This window comes from Falco rusticolus, chromosome 6 (genome assembly GCF_015220075.1).
Source record: "Falco rusticolus isolate bFalRus1 chromosome 6, bFalRus1.pri, whole genome shotgun sequence".
In the NCBI taxonomy this organism is placed as follows: Eukaryota; Metazoa; Chordata; class Aves; order Falconiformes; family Falconidae; genus Falco; species Falco rusticolus.
In genome coordinates this window covers 4,523,441-4,539,517 of record NC_051192.1, presented here as the reverse complement: position 1 = coordinate 4,539,517, position 16,077 = coordinate 4,523,441, and the positions used below count along the sequence as shown (strand labels likewise).

Genomic DNA, 16,077 nt, shown 5'->3' with positions numbered 1-16,077 from the left:
TGATCGTAGTCACTTTTACTTACTCTAAATTGCTTACCAACTGGGCTAAGGATGCAGCATAACCTCATTAAACCCATGAAGATGTATTTTTGTCTTAGGAATAACGCTTTATTATGTAGCCGTTTAATGAGTTGTGAGCTAACATGTTTTAACAAATCTTTCATCGCTTATTACATTCCACTCCCTCGATGATAATTTCAAAACCTGATTGTTAAAACAGGGCTCTTTTCACGACTCGTTGATGATGACACTTAGAACTGAACACTTCATCTTTTCACGTTTGGATTAGAATTGGAAAGGTGTAAATTATGGATCTGGCTTTTATGTGTTTTTATCGATCAGATTGCTTCGTAGAAACCACAACAGTTCTGATAGCTTAGCAGTCTAGATTACCTTTCAGTTTTCTTAATTGGGCCACTGGGGTACAGTTAATATTCAATTTATATTGAGAGTAAGACAAGGTGGTGTAACGCTTCATCATTGTACATGCATAACATCGATGCTTAAACACCATGGAAGTGCCTTGTAAGTCTCAATACACAAGTTGCTTGTTGAAATAGACGGAGATGAGTTCTGGCTTTGTTCACTGTGTATTTTAGGCCAAATTCTGCCTATAATAATTCCTGTGTCTTCACTGACTTCCACCGAGATGCTACAGCAAGCGTGATATGGTCGAGTGTAACTGGAAAATTCATTCAACATACCAGTCCAGAGCATCCAACAGACTAATCAAATGTGATCATCTTTTTGTGTGTTTGCTGACAGGTCAAAGTCATGGTGCGCATCTCTTCCACGCTTGCCAGAGACACATCTGAGTCCAGCTCTTTCTTAAAAGTTGACCCCCGTAAGAAGCAAATCACACTGTACGACCCATTGGCTTGTGGAGGTCAGAATGCTTTCCAGAAAAGGGGCAACCAGGTTCCACCCAAGATGTTTGCTTTCGATGCGGTTTTCCCCCAGGATGCATCACAGGTAGGCGATGTGTGATCAGAACAGTTATCTAGACAACAGCAGGCACCAGAGCCAAATTAGTTTGTGCTGCAACGATGGTACTTCCAGTGCAGTTAGAGCAGGGCTCAATTTGGCCCACCGATGTCATCAATAACGATACCGGCTTATTAAATCATATTTTGGTAATGGTGTGTTTTCTTTATTCTTTAAATAACTGCACTTAAAATTATATGTGCAGGGTATGTGCTAAATGGTACCTAGTGGGCAAATCCTCAATATCAACAAGTTATTGTATATTGTAAGATCTTATTATCTGGTGTATACAGTAATCTGATCAGAACTGCAGTTATCCAATGCAGTCCTCTATTCATTAAAAACTCAAGGATTATTTATTCAGTATTCTATTGTACAGTTTACAGTAGGAGCATGGGGATTTTAACCCACGAACCGTTAATCATGTGTAAATATTCCGATTTCTTATTTTATTAGATTTCTTTGGTTTGATAAACTATGTTACCCAAACGTCACGAGGAGGACAGAAGAAGAGTAAAGTAACATTGCAAAGTATAATTAGAAAACTGTGCTGTAAGACTGTTTCTGCACACTTAACTAGACAGAGGTAGGACACAGGGCCAGCTAAAGCACCCTCATATGATTGTACCATTAGAGCAGTCCCTGACCTAATTCTGGTCCCTGCAGCAAGCACCTCCCATTCTAATGCCAGGATGCCTGTGAACAGTCCCTTTCTTGGCCCATTTTATTTACAATTATAGAGACAGTCAAGAAACGCCTATGAACGAGGTGAATTTACATGATTTAGTACCAAATGCGAAGCGCTTTACATTCACCTGAACTGCTAATTCTAATTTCGTTTCACCCATTGTTGATGGGCAGACGCACTGCAGACCATTCAGCCTGCTGGAACTTTAAATCTAAGAATGCCCAGGTTAAATCTGTGTGTTGTACTTCTTAAACTACTGCTACAGCCTTCAGGATAGAGCCTACTGCTGCAAAAACCTCAGACAGCTCATAATAACATAGAGAAATTAAGAAATGTCACCTAGCTAATTCCAAAGTGGCTGTGTGTTCCCCTTACATTCCTTACCCACCTGCTAGTAGAATTGAACTCAGGGGAGTTCAATATTTGGGGAATAATTGGGGAAATAATAGAGCCTGTAAAAATTCTTAGTATTGGTTGTTTTTTCTCTTTTTTTTTTAAGTCCCCTAAATAGGCAATTCTAACAAACCATCTGCATCCCCTTACAGTGTGTGTATTTTGCTTAACTCCACAAAGGATGTTGATGCTTCAGCAAATGAAACTTACTTGACACAGAACAAAAGTCCTGCTTTGTGTGCTTACACAAGTAACGCCATTCCCAGCAACAGCATAGGGCACATGAATGAGACAAGCAAGATTAAACTATTTGATATTTCAACATGCTAGCTGGGACACTGATGATCTTACAACCATTTTCTAGTAAAAATACTCTGTTGATTTTCCTTATTATTGTTAATGGGTTTATTTTCTTTCTTTTTTTTCCTTCTTTTTTTTCTGTTTTTGTTTGTTTGTTTTTTTTTTGTTGTTTTGTTTTGTTTTGTTTTTTCTTTGTTTTTTAATACCTGTTACAGGCTGAAGTATGTGCTGGGACTGTGGCTGAGGTGATCCAGTCTGTGGTCAATGGGGCAGATGGCTGTGTGTTCTGCTTTGGCCATGCCAAGCTTGGTTGGTATTGTTAAATTTCCTTACTCAAGCAGCAAAGTGAATATTTTTAACCCAAGACTGCTAGTTCATTAGATTAGGGAAAACAAATTTTCATTTGTCTGTGCATAGTAATTGTATTTGAAAGTGGTACACTGTGCATGACCTTGTACTACACCTTCACCTTCTGCTTACACATCTATTCACTTTGCATATTGTCTAAATGTTGGGCAGCATGCTCTTTGAAACAGAAGTTATCTTTGAGTTGTTGCTTCATTCTGTCCCCTGAGTACTATAGCAATTTTTAGCACTGTCTTCAATTGTTAATGAATGATCCAACAGTGAATTGCTAATGAATGATCTGACAGTGATCTGCAGTTTTACAAATGTGCTTGGTGTTGGAGACTCTTTGCCAAAATACCACTTCTATCAGGCTGTGTAAAGGCTGGAAACAACCACTCAAGTACTTGACGTTTGTGATGGCACAATTCAAGTGCTGTGACTGGGCACTTGCAATGTTTGATTTATATTCTATTCCCTAATTAGACAATTCCCTCATTATGAACCTCTTCCTATTCTGTCTCCAACAAATCCTGTTCTAATGATTTACTGAATGTTACCAGTGGGTCAAAGCTCGCACTTTGCAAACGCATCAACAGCATTTCAGGTATTTGTGGAAAGACAATAAAAAGAAGAATCATCATCATTAACACACCATTCTTTTGAAATAAGTGGATTTCAAGAGTAGTCATGGGTTTTGTTCATGCTTATCTACTAGTATTTTGAAAATACTGTATCTGTAATTAAGAGCATTGTATTGTGTGTGTACAATGATCCCTGTTCTTTACCATCTCAAAGAAGCATTACATATATCATTTAAAAGAATAAATCAGTTTTTCAGATGATAAAGAAATCAAGCTGTAATCAGGCCATGATTATCCCAAATTATAGGCAACAAAGACTGGAGAGTCCCGAGTGCTGTAATGCCACCAGCTCGGGTACAATGAAGGGAGCAGGGCCACTGGTCCAACTTACCACAAAGCCCCTCTGGGCCAGCCAGGAGTGACACTTGGATATTGAACCCCCTGTGACCTGCCAAACAGGGGATGGTAAATAAGAAGGAGAAGAAAGCCGCCAGGTAAGTGTCTCACAAGTGCACGGTGCCCTTTAGAGAGGTGGCCCAGCTGGGGCTCTGCTGGAGCAGGAGCTTCGGTGCCTGCACTGCCCTGTGCCACCAGCCACAGGCACACCCGGACCTCGCCACAGGCACGTGCATAGACATACTTTCCTCACTCATCTTTTTCCACAGAGATTCAACATGAGGAAGTCAACAAGGTAAAGAATCCATAAGTATTTGCCTGAAACTGTGTATACCTTTATCATTTGGCTTATAAATTTAGGAGCTTTAGAAAAGTTGTCTAAAAGTGTTATACGTCGTGACACCTAAAGCGGTATCAGATAGTACTGTGTGTCTGTTCATAATCAGCAAACGTTTTAGAGGAGAGACAAGCCAGAGCTATAATTGCAAAGTCAAATGATAGCAAACCAGGGGCAAGTTTTGACCCAGGAGAAACATTTCTTGTTGTGGACACACTTCTGCACTAAAAGAGCACATGCAGCTGTTGGGGTTTTTCTGGATGAAGTTATATCTGTATGATCCTGGGAGCAGGTTTCCAGCAATCCCAACCGAAGCGTAATAGACTGTTTGAAGTAAAATGCTATTCAAAGAACACTAAACGCACAGTAGGGATTTTTAGAGACCATGGCAGTCCTGCCCTGCTCAATTCCCCCCGCCACCCACCCACGGCAGGGGCTACAGTGTTGTGTGGTTGGGACCTGAAGCACCCTGCCTGGGGGATGGGAGATGTCAGGGGAATGCACGAGGAAATGATTTTTGAAAACAGCTCAAGATTTCATCTGCATGTTCCATGTCCTATTTGTCTGCCTGCCTATCTTTCTCCCTTGCTGACTGTCCTTATTGTAATGAAGAAGTCGCTTTCATGAGGCTGTGCAAGATAATCTCTCTTGGCAGAAGGCTGTGAAGGTCCTGGGAGTGATGTTGTTATCTCTTCTCCATCCCCCCATTCCTGACAGGAAAGTCATACACCATGATCGGGAAGGATGATTCCATGCAAAACCTCGGCATAATCCCTTGTGCCATCTCCTGGCTCTTCAAGTTGATTAACGAACGCAAAGAGAAGACGGGAGCCCGCTTCTCGGTCCGAATTTCTGCGGTGGAAGTATGGGGGAAGGAAGAAAATCTGAGAGACCTGTTGTCAGAAGTGGCCACAGGCAGCCTGCAAGATGGCCAGTCCCCAGGTGTCTACCTTTGTGAAGACCCCATTTGTGGCATGCAGGTGAATCCAAGGTTCATTTTACACTGAAACAAGCAATGTGATTTTTTTTTTTTTTTTCTGTTAAGATGGTTCAAATTCAAGAACTACCCAGAGCATAAAGTTCATAGACTTGAAAGTGTTTACTATAAAACATGCAAGAACATGATGACCTGCAGCTGCAGGGCCATCTGCTCTCCTGGCCTAAATATTTGTACCTCTGGTATAACTGGTATTGAGCAGGGGCTTGTGTTTGCAATAAAATACGAAAACATTCAGTGCAAACTAAAATTCACCTCATTCTTAAAAAAAAAAAAAAAAAGGAAAAAGTGTGATCTCTTTTTTGTAAAACAACAAGCTAAAATATTTACAGTACTGCACAAATAGCTGAAGGCCATTAATATGGCTGTTTATCTCTTTATAAACTACATTATTTATAACCTTTTCATTAGCAATGTTGTAGGAAGCATTAATTGCTACTTATTAATTGCTGCCAAGAAATAAATTTGTGAGCTGGGCAAGCCAAGAATAACTCAAACTCTTCTCAGGTTTGGAGGTTTAGCAGGAATGAGTAAGTGGCTGGTGTATTTCCTGGGTAACCACTAGAAAGTCTCAGCAGCCCTATTTTTTCCCCCCTCTTGGTTTGAGGGGAAAAGAACTTATTCTTTTATTTTGCTGTCTCTGAAGGAGTAAATCTGCAGTTTGCGTGAGTAGATGAAGAGGGAGCAAACCAGCAGGATGGAGCTTGAATCCATTCTTTCAACCTTAAAAGCAAAGGCTGCTTCGGGAGAACCTGCAGGACACTGGCTGTCCAAGGCTGGGGAATGGAGGAAGCAGGGAACAGACCTACAGGGTCACGTACCCTATTTCCAGCTCCAAGCGTCTAGAAATCATGATTCACATCCACAAAAGTAATGAATCATGAGATTTTAAATAGCAAGTAATAAATTTTGTGGTTTATCTCTTTGTGGTTTATGGCTTTTAGACATACTTAGGTCATATTTTCCATTCTTTTCCATTCTACCCAGGGACTACAAAGTTATGTCTTGATTAAAAATAACAATTAAGGTTCTCGTTCTCCCTTGACTCCTGGCTTTGGTGCTGTATGAAAAACATAAGAGTATCACGAGATCTCACCCTCTGGTATCTAGAATGGGTGCAGTCTAGTGAATAAAAGGTGGGAGACTTGAGTCTTCACAGTTCCCATTGGGGTGATAGAAGGGCCAGTTAAGATCTGAATTAGCATATGTAGATTACATCCGTTACATAACCGTGTAACCACTGGCCTCTCCTTCAACTATTCTTTACTAAGGTATTTAAGCACAGCAACAACAATAATAATAAATATCCCATTTGTGTTGCTTATTTTCATTTAGATACAGAACAGCTATATGCAAAATTATTTTAGATCGGTGGAGAAAAGGTAGCTCCATGAGACACCTGTGTATCTCTGCAGTGTAAGATACTGCATCGATTTGCAAGAAAAGAAGCCTTTTATGTGTGTTCACAAGACATAGTGATATTCTGGAGTCCTGTGTCCTACACCTGAATTCTCAAAATGCTCAGATGAAGGGAAGATATTATATTGTAGCCACGCAGATACGCAAAATCAGCAGTGTGTGTAGTAAATGAATAATCACCATATGTCATACTGTCTGTCATTGGGCCTTTCCAAGTATGCACATTTTCTTGTTGCTTACATTAGTGAGATCAGCCCACAGACTGGCCTGCCTTCTGCTTGCCTGGTTAACCCCTTCCTGCTCCTCTCCCTCTTTCTAGAGAGAGCTTAGCCTTCAGCTGTGTCACCCCCTCCCATGCACAGTGTTGCCTTTATCCCTCCTCAGGCTGATCAATGGTCAGGAAGAGAAGACAGGAGGACTGTCTTCTTTAGGAGAACCTGACTTCTAGCTGTATTACACAGTAGGGGAACAAACCCTGCAGATGGGAGCTTGTCCCTGTTTTTACACCAGGCAAAACAAGCCTATCCTATGGGCTGCAGGCCATCTCTGCATACTACCAGAACTGATGCCATAAGATCGCACAGTCACATGTCCCTTCCACTGAAAAACTAATCTTGGGTGACACGAAACATGCATGCATTCCTAACATTGCGGGGCGGGGGCGGGGGGCGGGTAATAATGCCTGCCCTCCTATGCTGTCTATCACTTGAGACAGATAAGAGGAGGCTGGTGACTGGGGTTGAGGTCCAGCAAATGTGACTGTATGTGCATTACCTGCCTTGTTCCCTTTAATGGATTGCCCTGGCTTGTCAGCAGATGCATAAGCTTGTGGTATGAAGGGGCAAAAAAGAGGCTTCTCTTCTGTGCTGCTCCCCACATGCTGTGGGGCTTCAGTCTTGTTATTTATCTGTGGACTGCTCCCTTTTAACACTTTCTGAAGGGTAATGCACAGTCCTGCCCCTGCCCGTCTCCACCAGCTGTTGATTCTGGGATCGGTGTTTCTCACACAATTTTTTTCCCCCCACTTCTGATTATCAGAAGGACATAGTGATTGCCAGAACCAGCAATGCAGGGGGAAAAAAGGCAGTAAAAATAATGAAAATAATGAATAAGTAATAAGCATAAATGGCTTAAAATTCTGGGAAAGCAAAGGAAGAAATTTATGCACCTGTCCGGCCCGTGGAACGGTTCCCAGTTTGCTGGGGTTTATGTGTAGCAGCTTCAACCAGAGATACCCCAAGAGAGAACACTCAAAAGCCAGGATTCCATCATGGGGCTCCTGGAGGACATGCTGGTGTCAGGAGGGTCTCATTCCATGGGCACCTCCTCCTTCCTGGTGCCCTCAGATCCAGCGTGCCGACAGTGTGCCCTGACTAAGGGAGGTTGTCTGGTGGTGTTGCCTTGTGTGGGAGCTTCTCGGTCATTTCTCCCTTGTCTTAACTGCAGCTTCAGAACCAGAGTGAGCTCCGTGCCCCTACAGCAGAGAAGGCTGCCTTCTTCCTGGATGCTGCCATCGCCTCACGCCGCAGCAGCCAGCGGGACTGCGATGAGGAGGACCACCGCAACTCCCACATGCTCTTCACCCTGCACATCTACCAGTACCGCATGGAGAAGAGCGGCAAAGGAGGAAGTAAGCTGTCCCCTTGCTCCCTTCTGTCCCCTCCAAACCTGACTCAAATGGGCTTTAAACAATATTCTTTAGCCATGAAAATTAGCAGGTTTCTGCATTCAGCACAGGGTGGAGTCATTCATACCAGGCTCTTCACCTGCCTGGTGAAGACCCACCAACAGCCATCAAATGCCACTGGGGATTATCACCATCACTTCTCAGTTTAATTGCTGTTGTGGAGATACTAACAGTTAGTCCTCAGCACTGTCTGGGCCTCTCTATGTTAAAAAAAAAAAAAAAAGAAATTTCCAACTGGCTTTTAACATTATCTTTACCGACAGTGTTGAGGTCATGGAGTAAAATATTGTGGTGATGGGAATTCCTAGCCACCCTCACGTTAGCTGCTCCTCCGGCATCTAAATAGGGCAGTGTGTGTGTGGAAGCTGATGCTGGCAATCCATAAACTGTACCTTTTCATGGAGATACAAAATATTTTAGTTGCCAGCCCAGCTACATGTGTACAAAGGACTCTTGTGGTTCTTTGTAAAGGCTCTGGGCTTTTCAGGTTGCCTTGCTCCCTCTCTTTGCCACAGGTGTTTTCTCTGGCTTGTGTCATTCCTTCCATCTCTCAATTGTAAATGAGGAAAAGATGCTTCCATTCCTACTTACATGTTTTTATATTTTTCAAAGGTTTCATTTGACTTGCACTATTTCTATTTTTTTATTGTATTTATCTTCTGTTCCAAGCCTCCTGGATTGTTTATAACCAGAGACAGAAGTTTGTTTGCTTTTTACTAAGTTCCAGTGATAACAGATTTGTATAATATAAGCACCCCCACCGAAAAAGAAAACTTTCACATTAAAATTCTTTTTTTTTTAATAATCATTTTTTACAGGGGAAAAAATGTTTGTTTGAAAGACACCAGAGACCTCTGCTTCTTTAAATTTGTGGACTTAAGCAATTCTGCAGAAACAGCATATGTTTCAGCTCCTGTCTCTGCATAGGTTATTTGTAATAAGGAATAGATTGCAAGCTATGATGTGCAGTGGGTGAACACCACTGCAGTATTAATGTCTAATGTTCAAATGCAGAAAATTTACATTGTCTGTAGCTACAAGAGAGAAAACCAGAAAGTTGCTCTAAATGGAAATGCAGTTTGCATGTGTTTAAGTAATAACGCCTGTGGAACTGGCAGGCAGAAATCTCAATTAACTGAAGGTTTCTTAATTAACCACTCTGCGGTGGAAAGGAAGACTGAATGCTCAGACAGACTGCTTCATAGGAATAAAGATGGCTGATTTTGAGGGAATTATTAATCCTCCATGCTTTTTACTGCATGCATGTACATGTACGCACAGTCCTTTTCTACTGTTTTCAAACACAATTAATAAAAGGGAAAATTTATTTTCCTGTGGCTATAATGACCCATTTTCAAAAAATGAGACATGACCCTGTTGGATTATAATATGGCATGCTTTACGCACTGCCTTTAGTTATATCTTTGTCTTGTGGCCACACCACCTCCTGTCTTCAAGTTCCCATATCTGAGTGGCCTCACAAGCCAGGCAGGGTCAGATCTCACTGATAATTGAATGAGGGGGGAATTCCAGCTGCTCCGAAAGGGCGCCTAGTGATTACCACTGGCTCCTGCTGTAATGAAGGACTTTTCAGAAAAAAAAACCCACAAAAAACCCCCACGTGAAGATAGTAGAGATACATAGATTCCAGTAACAGGATTAAAAAAGGAGAGGGGAAAAAAAAAAACCCCAAAACCCCCCAAAGAAACAGCTTCTAAAGCACAAGAGATTAAAGGGTTGGCCAACGTTATGATTTTAGTATAAAATGACTTAGAATAACGCATTGGTATTGTACTTACCTCCTTGTTAGATTCATTACCAGGAATGTCATGAAGCAGGCTCAGCACCACTGAAATAAATGGCATTGTGGCAGAGCTGGCACCATCATTTTTCACCTGTCAGCTCTCCGAAGCCTCTGTGGCCACAGACAAAACCAAGTGTCAGGGTGTTCCACTTCTTTTCTCTATAGCTGCCAGGCACATTAGTGGAGAACTTGCCTAATAACTTCATTTTCAGATCAAGCAAGTAGATCTGCCATCCTAAACATGTCTGTCTTTGACTTGTAAACTAAATAAGAAGAAAAAATCCGGTTATTTCTCTTAATTCTAGATTTCCTCAGCCTCTGTAATTGGAGTGTCTTTGGAAACAATATGACTGTGATTTTGAAGGGCAGTGATTTTTTCAATTTTCTTTCATTTCCCCAATGTCCGGTAATCTTAGCAACAGAAATATTTATTGTATATAATTCAGTCAAGTCACCTGCAGTCATTTTCAGTAGCCGCTAAACACATTTTGTTTTTCAAAGGAAATCACTGGGGGATACTAAAAAAAAGGTAGTTTCAGCTTTCTGAGTGTAGCAGTCTTAGAGGACTCAGGGACTCCACAGTCTAATTGCTTTAAGGACTTTTAGCATTGAGGCAAAAGTGCTCCACGAATGTTGCAGGGTGAAAGGGCAGCTGCCTGGATGGGTCCCAGGGCAGCCTGACCTTCTGCAGTGAGTGCGGGAGCCCGTCGTGCCTCTGGATGCTTCCCCATGAGAAGTGTCCCACCTCTTCCCACCACTCGGAGCACGGTGCTGAAACTTCCACGGACACCTTTCATGGGTTGTCGTGTAATCTGTGTTTTGAATGCCTAGCCACCAACATTAATTTTAATCAGATGTCAATCCTTCACTTCTGTTTCGTGATACTCAGCATGACTTAACCAATGTCACAGTATAATTTAATACATGGAAATCCTCTGTTGCCTAATACCTGATGTAGCTGAAGAACTGACAGGACTTGAAAGAAGCCCAAGTTATTGTATTTTAAGAATTGTTGACAGAGATGCTGGCTACATTTTTGGAATATTATTCTCAAATCCCATAGCAGAAACCACTTTCAGAAAAAGTCTTCTCTATTTGTTCTTTTCTTTTCTTTCTTCTTTCTTTTTTTTTCTCTCTCTGCTTTTCTTTGTTTTTCTTTGCTTCTCTTTGCTTTTCTTTCTCTTTGTTTCTTTTGTCTTTTATCATAAAAAATCTACTTGTTTTATTGTTGTTCATTTTAATTAGCTATCACCTACAATTACAGCATTGTATGTAACACATTGTACAGAAAGGATGGATATTTTTACAGAATGTTTAGCATCATGCAAGATGCCAGGCAGTAAGACTAACCAGTGAGCCCTGTGTTTTGCAGTGCTTGCAAAATGAAATCCCTCTCTCATTTTTTTCAGTGTAAGTTAACATGTTTTAAGTTACAGCTAATAGTGACGTGTATCTTTAGGAGCCATATATTTTCTAAGTTTTATATGCATTTTTCATAGTAGACTTTCTGTGAGCAAATCTGCAAAATGATATGATTGTGTATCACCTGTTTATATGCAGAAGTTTTACCAAGTGTCTTCTTCACATCTCTGTGTAAGCTTGTTTCCTTCTTCCTCCTATGGCACCTACACACCTGTGTACCATGGCATGGTACCACAGCTACTGAATGCAGGGTCATTGAAAAAACATACTTCCGGTTGATAAGACATTTCCAAATTAAATGTATCTGGAAAATACTTTTCTAAGGTCCCCATCATGCAGTTTCTCCCATCACCATCTTTCCTTGTGAACTGATCTTCCCCCACTGCTCATACATTTCTTTACCAGATGCATAAGCTGAGGTCCTGTGTCAAAATGACTGTGAATATATTTGCATAGAGGTAAACTCTGATGTGAAAGTATTTCCACTCCTGTTTGAGTTATGTGTTGTCCTCAAATAGTGCTCTGAACTATTGAGTTAAGATCCTAGAACTAAAACTGCCTTTTCCTACAGATTGCTTCTAAATTAACTCTCGAGAATAGGGAGGAGTGGTCAAGAGCAGACGCAGAAAAACCCAGCTAGGGAATTGTCTTGAGGGAGTAGAGAACTAGAAGCACTTCTGTAAAGCCTATAGAATCCCTGTCCTGGGTTCACAAGCATAGCTTTTGAAGAGATCAAATGTCAGCTCATCTTGATTTTTCAACTTTAGCACCTTTTCACATTAAAGGTAGTGTGTTGATACAGAGAAAACAAGGAAAAACACGGGGATCCACTGACAGTTTTACAGGAACAATTTTCAGAGCAGGGCAGTGTGTTGACAGTCCGTTACCCATGGCATGGCAAACCTTCTCTTAGCCCAAATGCAAATGTAGAAGTATATCGATTTAAACCAAAGCTGAAAGTCCCGCTGATGCCACAGATTCTTCTGACGATCAAGATGGGAAAGATAAGAGAGGCTACCACAGGGCCAATGTTCACCAAGCAGCAATTCCCAGCCTGGAGTTTTCTGGGCAGAGGAAGAGAAATGACAGAGACAAAACAGAGCCAACTCAGGTACAGGCTAACAGAGCTGTATTAAAAAAAAAAGGGGGGGGGGGGGGGGGGGGGGGGGAAACACCCAAAACAACAAAAACCCACAATGATCACTCACAAAGTGAAATCTGCGGGAGCTGGTGAGTACTGAAAGCCTCAGCAATTTGTAAGCTAGTCTGGAGTGGACAGTGATGTGCAGCAATCAAAGCTGACAGCGAGTTAACAGAACCCCCACCGTCTGTTGCTGCTGACACAAATTAGGAGAAGTTTCTGGGCTGTGTTCCTCTTTGCAGGTGGTGGCCAGGCTTCTGCCTTGCTGAGAGGCTGCTGCTGGAGTCCCACGCTAACTGTTCGTTTTGTTTGTGGCAGTGTCGGGAGGTCGCAGCCGCTTGCACCTGATTGACCTGGGGAGCTGCGTGAAAGTGCTCAGCAAAAACCGGGAGGGCAGCCCTGCCCTCTGCCTCTCCTTGTCAGCACTGGGCAACGTCATCCTCGCTCTAGTCAACGGAAGCAAGCACATCCCATACAAGTAAGTGGTGTTCTGTGTCACACCTAGCGAGAGATGCTTGCTAGCAGTTGGTTTGCCTGGGTTTGAGGCAGGCTCCAGGTAAGCAGCAGTGGTGCAGCCCTCCTGAGGTACAGCAAAACCTGCCTGAGGTTCAGCACCACCTGATGCTGAACACAGCTGCACTGTGTCTGATATTCAGGTCTCACAGGAAGAAACCTGCTAGAATAGGACCTAGGTGTCTTAAAGATCTTCAGGCTCAAAGTTCAGCAGGTTAGGATTTTGTTCTCTAGGACTGTTCAAAGATATTTTGAATGTTTCAAAGCATCTGAGAGCCGGTTCCGTATTTGCTTTGCAAGCATTGTTGCCATAATGCAGCCCTATACAGAAAATCATTTTGCTGGCCATTGTTTGGAATTCAGTTTCTTGAAGACACATGTTGCAATGAGCATGCATGCTTGTCATGAGATCCCCTCTGTGATCCAAGGTTATTTTACATTTTATTGTGGTATGGTTGGAATCTCAGTGTCAGCCTTTCACTTGCAAAAAAGTATGAGGCATTATTTCCCATGCTAGACAACAGGTGGCCTTGGCTACTGCAGGTGACTTCGGGAAAAGGAGCGGAGTTGCTCACCTGGTGGGTATGTTTTGTACTCACGTCTCTTTGGCATCATCTCACTCCGTTTGTGCAGGTCTGAAAGCAAGCTTGGATTCATTACCCAGCCCATTTAGTCATACAGGCTTCCTACTGAGAAGTTTCAGATGTGGTGGATGGTGCTGGTTTTCTCTAGCCTAAAGCCTGGGGAGTAGCAACTAGCATCACAGGGGCAGCTTACAGGAGCATCTTGTAATTGAACTGCTAATGAATGTCACCATTGGTGAAGGACATGTACATGAGATCTGGAGTTAGGAACAACGGGATGACAGGAAAACCGAACCAAGTCATTCACAGAGCCTGTTTCAGTCCATACATTTTACCCTTCTTATCATTTTAAGGGCTGTAAACATGCTTGTTTTCTCATATTCATTCAAGATTGCAAGGTACTGACAAGTTTTCTTCTATGGTTTTCATATTTTCATTTTGGAAAATAAAAAAGAATTGAGATTGGCTATAATTTAATTTTTCTTCTAACATTTATTTTCCAAAATTATTTGGCAGTCTGGCTTAAAACCGGCTTTCTGGAAACATTTCTGTTCCTGGAGCTCACTCAGACTGAAATTCAGTTAAGGGGCAACCAAATTTGTACGTAGAAATGTTCATCAGCTGTTTGTTGGACTGTGCACCTAGTCACAGTGTGAAAATAGCTTGAACTCTGCACTGCACAAAGCGTAGCTCAAACTCTGCTTATCAAACTCTGTCTTCCTTCCTGCTAGATGTTATGGATTGAAGGGAAGGCCAGCTGTTGGAATAGAAAAAATGATGTTAATGATGCTCCCTAGGTTAGAAGTAAACATACAAGGGATAGTTACCAAAGACAACAGCTGTCCTTCCTGGCAGTGGCTGACTGGGAGAAAATCGTCTTGTCTTCAAGACAAGGTCTTCAAGACCAAATTTCTCTTCTACTTGCTGCTTCCCAGTCTCTGCTGGGATTCCTGTCTGTTGCACTCCGAGCTTACACAGCCAGGGGGGCCAGCGTACTCGCCCATCACTGTCTGTGCTGCTGAAAGCCGATAAAAGCTCTCTTATGGCCAGCATCTCCTCTTGAGTTCACTCCTATAAGAGAAGATATTATAAATCATAAATATAGAGAAGTGGTCAGTCATCTATAAATCACAGCCAACCTCTCTGTTTCTAAGGAGGACTTTTAAAATGTAATTTGAAAAACATACTGGCATACTTAGGAGCAAGTTTTGTTCACATCTTGCCAAGAAGAGTCCAGAAAGCATTTTTTCCCTAAAGTGATCTATTCACGAGCAACGGAAATAAGAGTCTTGGTGGCTGGGTGAGCGCAAAGGCTACTTGCTCAGTGACCCAGCGGTGCAGGCGTGTGCTGCTCCTCGGTGCAGAAGGGAGGCAGGCGGGGGTATATGTGTGTGCTGCATTGTGGAAGCTGAGCATCCTATAGACTGATGCGATACATGTTCGGTGGCACCTCCTCTTCAGAGCAGCGGCTAGCCTATATAGCTGATATCACTTCCCTTTCTTTAAGGGTGTTGTTGTTGATTATTAAGGTTAAAATTAAAATTTTAATAACTGCCTTTTTTGAATGGGACTGAAGGAAAACAACAGAAGTGTTTTCTTATGTGACAGCATTGCACGTTGCGTGGGTGGTCTCAGCAAATTTCCATAGAGCAGCAGACAAAATGGAGCATCTTTTCTTTATCCGAGCTGTTGAACAGCCATTAAGTATCTTATGGCAGCCTGTCAGTTGGCACTGTATCGCTTCCCGGGAGCCTGGGAACTCACCATTTCATAGACATCAGGTTTTCTCTTACTGCAGAAACGCAGTTCTCTAAACGCTGAGAGGCTGCAGGTCTTAAACTCCCTTCAGTGCAGTATCCAGCTTCATCTCCGCAGGTAGTAGTTGTAGGGAAAAGCTTGTTCAGATTCATAGCTGGTACCAGATGCTACTGGATTGCCTTCTGTGGGCTGTGTGTTTATGCCAGGGAGGAATTTGCCTCTCTGCCTGCAGTTTCTATGAAAAACACATGCTGCTGTTCAGTGCATTTTGCAATTTTTTTTCTTACCCATAAGGCTAAGCCTTGGAAGCCATTAAATTAGAATCTTGCTCCCTTGGGGACACCCTTCCTCCCCCAACACACACACACACACATGTAACAGAGATTAACATTAGCTTTAGCAGGGACTTGGCTGCTAAAGTTGTAAGAAAGTAATGTAGAAATTCTCAGACATCAAACAGTACGGGCTGATATGCTTCAGGATCTTGTTGGGCATTCAAGTTACATTCCACAGGGGTCTGAAAAATGGGCAAGATCCCCCATAAAGGGCAACCGCATGCAGTGAGTGAGTGGCCAGGCTGTGATTTCTTGTTTGTCTCTTCCGCATATGTACTTATAATCTGTCTCTAATATCTCAGTATCTCTTTGTCACTATCAATGTCCAGACCTATGCGGTACCTTCCTAAGCACATCATTCTGTTGTGGTGTGAACCAGTGTGTTCGTCT

At 42.3% G+C, this 16,077-nt stretch overlaps 1 protein-coding gene across 1 annotated transcript in view; it reads left to right on the top strand.

The window, feature by feature from the left end:
• The first annotated feature begins 787 nt into the window (after window positions 1–787).
• KIF26B (kinesin family member 26B) overlaps window positions 788–16,077 on the top strand; it is a 61,106-nt gene continuing 45,816 nt past the window's right edge. The window contains exons 1-5 of the mRNA XM_037393104.1: window positions 788–972; window positions 2,581–2,674; window positions 4,745–5,007; window positions 7,890–8,073; window positions 12,816–12,975. Of these exons, the coding sequence (XP_037249001.1) occupies window positions 931–972; window positions 2,581–2,674; window positions 4,745–5,007; window positions 7,890–8,073; window positions 12,816–12,975 (743 nt within the window). The 5' untranslated portion in view covers window positions 788–930. The remainder of the gene's footprint in view (window positions 973–2,580; window positions 2,675–4,744; window positions 5,008–7,889; window positions 8,074–12,815; window positions 12,976–16,077) is intronic.